General features: G+C 50.9%; 1 protein-coding gene across 1 annotated transcript; it reads left to right on the forward strand.

The window, feature by feature from the left end:
* Positions 1 to 671: 671 nt before the first annotated feature.
* Positions 672 to 8,997, forward strand: LOC310837188 (PWWP domain-containing DNA repair factor 3A-like; the record flags this gene model as incomplete). The annotated part of the gene is made up of 7 exons (XM_083757341.1): positions 672 to 819; positions 3,647 to 3,717; positions 3,830 to 3,906; positions 4,928 to 4,988; positions 5,140 to 5,215; positions 7,659 to 7,709; positions 8,741 to 8,997. Coding segments are annotated over exons 2-7 (570 nt in total), but the record flags the coding sequence as incomplete, so codon positions are not given.
* Positions 8,998 to 9,000: the final 3 nt, after the last annotated feature.

Genomic DNA, 9,000 nt, shown 5'->3' on the forward strand with positions numbered 1-9,000 from the left:
AGAGTCTCATGCTCTACCAACTGAGCTATCTTTCAGGCCAGGGGGGCAGGGCAGCTCCCGCCCCACAATTCTTCCTGACTCTGCACCTCCTGTGTGCACCTTGCAATGCACAGGTGGTTGTCTCCCTCTCCCCACTAAAGCAGCAGGTTGGTTTGTTTTTTTAAGAAAAAGGAGAGGGAAAAGATCTCAGTGTTGTTGTTTAGTCATTTAGTCGTGTCCGCCTCTTCGTGACCCCCTGGACACGCCAGGCACTCCTGTCTTCCACTGCCGCCCGCAGTTTGGTCAAACTCATGCTGGTAGCTTCGAGAACACTGTCCCACCATCTCATCCTCTGTCATCCCCTTCTCCTTGTGCCCAACATCAGGGTCTTTTCCAGGGAGGCTTCTCTTCTCCTGAGGTGGCCAACGTCTTGGAGCCTCAGCTTCAGGATCTGCCCTTCCAGTGAGCACTCAGGGCTGATTTCCTTCTGAACGGAGAGGTTGGATCTTCTTGCAGTCCATGGGACTCTCGAGAGTCTCTTCCAGCACCAGAATTCAAAAGCATCCATTCTTTGGCGATCAGCCTTCTTGATGGTCCAGCTCTCACTTCCATACATCACTACGGGGAAAACCATGGCTTGAACTATACGGACCTTTGTTGGCAAGATGATGAAGATCTCAGTACTCTGTAGTAAAAGCTGAAATTTATTAACGCCTTTTCCTTTGACAGGATTTGCACCTGCCTCTTCCCTGCGGCTTAGCCCCATCGGAAGGTACAGTCACAGCCCAGGTTCCAGGGACGATGAGGACGAGGAACTCCCCAGCATCCTTTTGCACCCAGGTGAGGCCCGTTCTCTGTCTGCATGGCCCAAGCCCAATCTTAACCTTTTAAAGCAGGTGTGGGGAGCGTCTGGCCTTTGGCCGCCAACCCTGTGAGGTAGGTTAGGCTGTAAGATGGCAATTGGCCAGGTTCATGCCTAGGGAGCGTCATGCGATTTGAACCGTGGTCTTTCTCAGGTCCTAGTCCAGCAATGAATGAACGAATGAATGAATCTTTATTTGCCTCGGCCATAGCAATAAAACAACAATACAGTGGTACCTCGGGTTACGTACGCTTCAGGTTACAGACTCCGCTAACCCAGAAATAGTGCTTCAGGTTAAGAACTTTGCTTCAGGATGAGAACAGAAATCGTGCTCCGGCGGCGCGGCGGCAGAAGGAGGCCCCATTAGCTAAAGTGGTGCTTCAGGTTAAGAACAGTTTCAGGTTAAGAACGGACCTCCGGAATGAATTAAGTACTTAACCTGAGGTACCACTGTACGATATACAAAGAATAGAACTAAAAAGTCAATTATATAAAATACATTTTGGGGTTTTGAATCAATAGTCAAATGGTGGATCTGATTCTGATTGCCCCCGCTAAAAACCACCTTTGCTGTCACCTGCTCATCTTGATCTGCCAATAGAAAGGACACTGGGGCAGTGGCTGGGCGACCCGGAATGGACAATAAAAGAGGGGTGGTAATCTCATTCCTCAAGTCTTTATAAAGAGGGCAAGCCAGAAGGACCTGCGCCACCAATTCAGGACTTCCATCTCCACAGGGACATGAGCGTTTTTCGTGTGGAATCTGTTGGAGGTCCTAGTCCAGCAATCTGTAGCCACTACCCCACACCTCCTGAGAACCAGTCGGAACCCTCTGTGAAATCTCCCCTGGCAGGATCACAGAATCTCTTTTTAAAACAAAACTTTTATTTATGCAATTTTAACTGCTTCTGTGCATACATTGTATAGGACGCGGGTGGCGCTGTGGGTTAAATCACAGAGTCTAGGGCTTGTCAATCAGAAGGTCGGTAGTTCGAATCCCCTTGACGGGATGAGCTCCCGTTGCTCGGTCCCTGCTCCTGCCCACCTAGCCGTTTGAAAGCACGTCAAAGTGCAAGTAGATCAATAGGTACCGCTCCGGCGGGAAGGTAAACGGCGTTTCCGTGCGCTGCTCTGGTTTGCCAGAAGCGGCTTAGTCCTGCTGGCCACATGACCCGGAAGCTGTACGCCGGCTCCCTTGGCCAGTAAAGCAAGATGAGCACCACAACCCAAGAGTCGGCCACGACTGGACCTAATGGTCAGGGGTCCCTTTACCTTTACCTTTATACATACATTGTACAGTATCCATCACTTATCTCTTTTGCTAAAACTTCCCCATCCACCTCTCTGTGGCATTGAGGGGAAATCTTGATCTGATATTTCAACCCATTGTTATTTCAAGTCTTCCCTTTCTTGATAAAAGAGGCACACGTGTAAAGGGGTGGGTGTGTTTCTTATCAGGGCACCCCAATCTGATTTAGGGCCCGTTTCAAATCCAACCTTGGTTTGGTCCGGATCGCAAAAACTAAAATGGAGTGGCTTGTCCCGTGGTGACGCAGCCCGCTAACGGTCAGCCTTCTCCCTCTGATAGTTGTCTCTGCCTCGGCCCAGTATACCTGAAGGAGCGTCTCCACCCCGGAAACCGGGGTCCAGCTCCAAGGGCCTTCTGGCAGTTCCCTCACTGTGAGAAGTGAAGCTACCGGGAACCAGGCAGAGGGCCTTCTCGGTGGTGGCGCCTGCCCTGTGGAACGCCCTCCCTTCAGATGTCAAGGAAATAAGCAGCTATCTTCTTTTTAAAAGACATCTGAAGGCAGCCCTGTTTAGGGAAGTTTTTAATGTGTGACATTTTAATGTATTTTTAATTTGATGTTTTATTTATTTATTTTAATTTAATTTTTAATTTGATGTTTTATTTATTTATTTTAATTTAATTTTTAATTTGATGTTTTATTTTTAATATCCTCTTGTGAGCTGCCTAGAGTGACTGGGGAAACCCAGCCAGATGAGTGGGGTATAAATAATAAATTACTATTACTATTACATATTTCTCTCCACTGAGCACAAGGTGGTACACCTTGTTTAATCCTCACAACAACCCTGTGAGGTAGGCCAGCCTGAGAGGCATAGCTGTCAAGCGTACCTTATTTGGAGGGACAGTCCCTTATCCCAGCGCCGTGTCCCGCTGCTGTCCCTTATTGATGATGTCCCTTAAATTTCCCGGGTTTCAAAGGAAGCAGCTCCTCTCCCTCCCTCCCTCCCTGCCGGCCAGGGAGGAGGGCGGCTCCAATTGTGTTGCTTGGCTGCGTTGCTCACCCAATAAGGAGTCTAAGAATGACTGGGGGGTGGAGCTTGCATGCCTTGTGCCGATCAAATCGGCCGCGTTGCCTGGGGACTCGCCTTTGCTCAGCGCTTCCCAGCAGAGAGGTGACGGTGGTTTTTCTTGCTGCATCCCCTTTGCCGGGTTGCTGCGCTGTGGGAACCACAGCTTGAGGCTTTGTTTGGCTGCTGGCTGGGCTTTCTGCCTTTGGCTCGGAGGGGCTCAGAAGTTGAACATACCAGCTCTCTGAAAATCCCTTATTTTGGCTGCTGGTCCCTTATTTTCAAATCTGTAAGTTGACAGCTATGCTGACAGGCTGTGGCTGACCCCCCATGGTCACACCCAGCAAGCTCCATGGCCCAGTGGAGTTCCGAACCCGTCTCCCAGGTCCTAGTCCGATACTCTAACCACTACACCACACTGCCTTAACCCGGAAGGGAAGGGAAATTCCCCATTCCGGCCTCCAACCTCTGTTTCCGTTCTGCCTTTAGAGCCCTGTACCATCAAAGCCGGGATGCTGGTTTGGTGCAGAATGCCAAGACAACCTTTTTGGCCTGCAGTGGTAAGAATAAAAACGTTCTGTCTTGTTGCATCTTTGTGGAAGGGGGCTGTTCTGCCGGCCTTCCTGCAAGGGGATGGGGTAGGCATAAAACAGGGTTTTTCTCTTCTGGCAGGTGAAAAGAGTGCAGCAGAAAGCCAGGAAGGCCAACGTCATCCTCATCCAGGACACTTTGAGCATGAAATCCAAAGGGTAAGTGCAGCTTAAATGCAGTCCTGGTCTGGGTTCTGATCACCCATTGGCTGAGCTGCTCTGATGCCCGGCATGTTCACAGAGCTTTCTCTAAACTGCTTCTACAGGCAATGGCAGAAAAAACTTATTTCTGCTCTGCTTTCTCAGCAAGGAGTGTTGGGTGTAGGTCTGAATTCGAAACCCTTCTCACCCATTGCTGAATAAATAATAATAATAATAATAAAATTTTATTTCTATCCCACTCTCCCCAGCCGAAGCCGGGCTCAGAGTGACTAACAACAGTAAAATGATACAACATTCTAAAATCAGTTCATTATAAAAGCAGTTCAAATCAGATTCATGGCAACCATTGGGCCAGAGCTCCGCGAAGATTGCCAAAGGAGGGAGTCAGGCTGTGCCCTGGCCAAAGGCCTGGTGGAACAGCTCTATCTTGCAGGCCCTGCGGAAAGATGTCCCACAGGGCCCTGGTCTCTTGTGGCAGAGCATTCCACCAGATCAGAGCCACAGCCGAAAAAGCCCTGGCTCTGGTTGAGGCCAGCCTAACCTCCCTGTGGCCCGGGACCTCCAAGATTTTTTTGTTTGAAGACCGTAAGGTCCTCCGTGGGACATACAAGAGAGGCGGTCCTGTAGGTATGAGGGTCCTCGGCCGTATAGGGCTTTAAAGGTTAAAACCAGCACCTGAAACCTGATCCTGTACTCTACCGGGAGCCAATAATTTTTGGACGTCTTGTTTAGTCGTTTAGTCGTGTCCAACTCTTCGTGACCCCATGGACCAGAGCCCACCAGGCTTTGAGAACACTGTCCAACCATCTTGTCCTCTGTCATCCCCTTCTCCTTGTGCCCTCCAGGGGTGATTTCTAGAGAACCAAAGGGGGAGAGCCCCCAAAAAACATTGGGGAACCACTGACTAAAACACTTTGCTTCTCTCCAGTATCTAGCCATCTGTGTTCTTGCGGCCATCAGTAAGATTTTTCCACTTGCTAACCCGTCGTATCCCTTTCCCTCCGCCTTCCCCCTGCAGCTTCTGCACCTCGTTCAGAAACCTGAAACACTACGAATGCAAGGAGAAAGGAAAACTGATAGTAAGTTTTAAACGGCAAAGGTGTGAGCTTCTTGGGGGGGGGCATGATCCTCCGCTCTGCGTTTGTGTCTTCCACAAAAAGCACGGCTTGTGTTCCCCAGGGGAGATAATATTCTGTTTCTTTTTCCGTTTTGCTATGATTTTGCCCCCAGGCCAGAGCCAAAGAGAGTCACCCCCACGATATCGACTGGTGCATCACGTTGATAACAGACTACCTAGTTCGAGTAGGTAAGCTTAGCCAGCGGAGTGGGGATGGGGGGGTGAGGAGTGTCCTCTCTTTCCAGCAGCAAAAGAACTTGTGATGGCCTGGGAATCCAATTCAGAGGCTGAACCAGAGGAATCCCTGCCTGCAGTGGAGTCCTCGCCTCCAGGGCCGGCTGAGCTGGGGCAGGGCCTTGATTCTGAAGTACCTGCACCTGTGCCGGATCCTCAGGAGCAGGCACCAGGTGAATCCACTCTGGCTCCGGAGGTGATGGAGGACCCATTGCCTGCAGGTGCTCCACTCTCAGCCCCATCAAGGGAAGCTGAGGTTGCCTCTGGGTCCAGGAAACCTCCAGCCTCTCCTGAGCTGCAGAGGCTCAGGGCAGAGAGGCGGAGGGAACTGGGTTCTCCCAGGAGGAGTGCTCGCCTTAAGGCCAGGAGAGGCGGGTCACCTGGGGGCCGGGACCGCCCCTGGCCTCAGAGAAGATAAAGGCCAGTCAGCCCGGTCCCAGGTTGCGGGTGCAACGTCGTTGGAAACCTGTTTCAGCCAGCACCCGGTCCTGTTCCTCCAGAGTTTCTGTCCTTGCCCAGCTCCTCGCTTTGGACCCCGCTTCGCCCGTGGAGGACAGTCTACCGACCCTCGACCCAGGTCCTGGACCTCGCCCCATGGTAACCTCCCCCCGGGGCCAGCACAGAACTCTGTATTCTGTTTCTTCCTGTGCTGGTCCCGTGGAATACCCGAGAGGCAACGTCCAAGTCCTGTGCATGGTCAAAGGTGCAACGTGGGGACAGTCCGTAGTAGCTGAAGCTGGGTGCAGGGCAGGGAGTCGGGTGAAGTCAGGAACAGGCATGCAAGCTGGGAGCCAGGGCAGGTCAGGAGCAATAGTTCCAAACTACAAGAAAGAAGATTCCACCTAAACATTAGGAAGAACTTCCTGACAGTAAGAGCTGTTTGACAGTGGAATTTGCTGCCCAGGAGTGTGGTGGAGTCTCCTTCTTTGGAGGTCTTTAAGCAGAGGCTTGACAACCATATGTCAGGAGTGCTCTGATGGTGTTTCCTGCTTGGCAGGTGGTTGGACTCGATGGCCCTTGGGGTCTCTTCCAACTCTATGATTCTAGGAGCTCAGAGAGGAAAGCAGGACAGGGTTCAGGCAGGAACTAGCAACCAACAGTGTTGCGCCCGCAACTTGGGACTGGGGCTGGCTGGCTTTTATCTGCCCTGAGTCATAGGGTGGCTCGATCCTCTGGCGACTCGCCTCTCCTGGAGGCGAGCCCTCCTCCTGCGGGAACTTAGTTCCCTCCGCCTTTCTGCCCTGAGCCTCTGCAGCTCAGGAGAGGCTGGAGGGTTAGCGGACCCAGAGGCAACCTCAGCTTCCTCTGACGGGGCTGAGAGTGGAGCACCTGCAGGCAATGGGTCCTCCATCACCTCAGAAGCCAGAACAGACTCACCTAAGGACCCAGCACAGGTGAGGACCCTTCAGGCTCAGGCCCCAGCCCCGGCTCAGCTGGTTCTGGAGGCGGGGACTCCTGTGCAGGCTGGGATTCCTCAGGTTCAGCCTCCGAGTTCGAACCCCAGGCCATCCCACTTTCCCTCTGCAGTTCCATTTTCTTCTTTTTATTTCTTTTTATTTGTTTCATAAAGCCCCCTATACCTCCTGATTGTGTAAAATCAGCCGCAGAGGCACCACACAAAAGGAAAGGGAAGCTGGGAAGGAGGAGAAAGAAAGAAAGCTCTCACACACTGCTTCTTGTAACGGCCAGGTTGGGGGAGTTCAAGGGGAGGAGGAGATGGAAGCGGATACTCTGTCAGCAGAGCCAGTGAAGCCGCATGACAGACCCATCTCCCATCTCTCTTCCCTCCCCCCCCCCCCCCGAATAGCCTCGTGGCTGTCAGTAAGTAAATAAGAGTTTATTATACAGTGGTACCTTGGTTTTTAAGCGTCCCGGAAGCCAAACGTTTTGGTTTTCTAACGCCGAAAACCCCAAAGTAATTGCTTGCGTTTTCCAACGCACCTCGGAAGCCAAACGACTTCTGCTGCGCGTTTTTCAATTTTTCCAGTTGAACTTGCAGCCAGCCCTTTGCGCCTCGGTTTTCGAACGTTTCGGAAGTCGAACGGTCTTCCGGAACGGATTACGTTTGAGAACCGAGGTACCACTGTACTAGCCCAAAGGCCATGACGAAACCGTACAAACGCCATTAGAAGAAAATATACACTGTATGAATAAGCCATCAGAACCATATGTTACAAGGGAGACTTTAAAGGGAAACCTGGTGGCCTTTGGTAACTCTAGAGTGTGACAAAGAGACAGTGCAGAAGCTCATTTAATGTATGACCCCCTCAAGCCTTGCTTTTAAATCCATGGTCGGCTTCCACGGTGGGAACAAAGTTCTGCGGCGGCGTGACGTAACTTGAAATCTCCAAAAATGGGATTTAGTCGAGAAACCTTCCTCTTCTCTCCCCGTTCCCAGGCTGCGAATCTTTCACGGGGTCCTTCCTGGAGTATTACGCCCATGAGATGAGTGAGTAGTTCATTGCCTATTAAAACGCGCTGCTTTGATTACGTTTCCTAAAGAAGGAACAAAACCAAAGAAGGTTCCCATCAATGGCACCTTTGCATGTACACACACACAGCCAAGACGTCACTATCTCCCAATTTTTGATTTTTAAAAGTTCCTTTGGGCGATTGAGGGTCTGTGGCTTCTTGGGACGTGTTATACAGTAGGCGTTTTCCTTCTGTGGCAGTGAGACAAGTCCTAGCCATTGTCAGTTTCCTCTCCTGCAAAATGGGTATTGTGCACATGTTTCTTCTCCATAGCGTATCGTTTCCTGTCCAGATTCGATGTTTCACCGGAGGGATGGGGAGGAAGGAACATAATATTTGGCCCTCCGTCGTGTGCCTCCTCCTCAAGAGGTCCGGAGGGTGGCAACACGAGAACGGGGCCTTCTCAGCAGTGGCTCCCTGTCTTTGGCACGCTCTCCCCAGGGAAGTTTGCCTGGCACATTCACTATACACCTTTAGGCACCAGGCTAAAACCTTCCTTTTTAACCTGGCCTTTGGTTGACCTGATCAACAGCCCATACCCTTTAGAGGGGTGGCGTTATTGTATTTTTATTTTAGATATTGTGATTTATTTATTTTTTGAACCACCCTGAGACCTCCAGGTATAAGGCAGCTTATAAATTCAATAAATGAATGATTTTTTTGTCCATGATACCTGAGAGAAAGGCAGGCTCTTTTCTGCGCCTTCCCGCAGAAACATTGCCTTATGGAATTAAACATATTAATTCCATAAGGTGAAGATTTAAGGATGTTAATGTTTAAGTTAAATTTCATAAGAATTGGGATTTGGAAAACCGTTAAAAGGACATGCAATGAAATTCAACCGAGGGGAAGCGAGGAAGTCACTTAACAAAGTTAATAAGAGGCTATGATTTATGTTTGTTTGTCTTGTGTGTTTGTTTGTCTGTTTATAATATTGTGAAAACCAATAAAAAAAATTGGGGGGGGATAGAAACCTTGACATTGCCGTCTGCTTTCCTCCCCCCCGAGGCTACTCCGTCCGAACAGGCGTCCTCCACGAACCGCCGCAGGATAACTTTCCGGAGGCGGAAGAAGCAGACCCGGGCAAGTCGCCGTCCGAGCCTTTGCCTGCTAAGCCCCCCAGGAAAGTTCTCCCGGATCGGGCCCGGGCCGCCCGGGACAAGGCCAACGAGCGCATTGTCGAGTTCATAGTGAAGTCCAAGGGGGCGGACGACCACCTCCGCTCCATCCTAAGGAGGAAGAAGCCGTCGCGCTGGCTGAGTGACTTT

Source organism: Podarcis gaigeae (assembly GCF_964106915.1).
Source record: "Podarcis gaigeae genome assembly, contig: HAP1_SCAFFOLD_286, whole genome shotgun sequence".
Lineage (NCBI taxonomy): Eukaryota > Metazoa > Chordata > Lepidosauria > Squamata > Lacertidae > Podarcis > Podarcis gaigeae.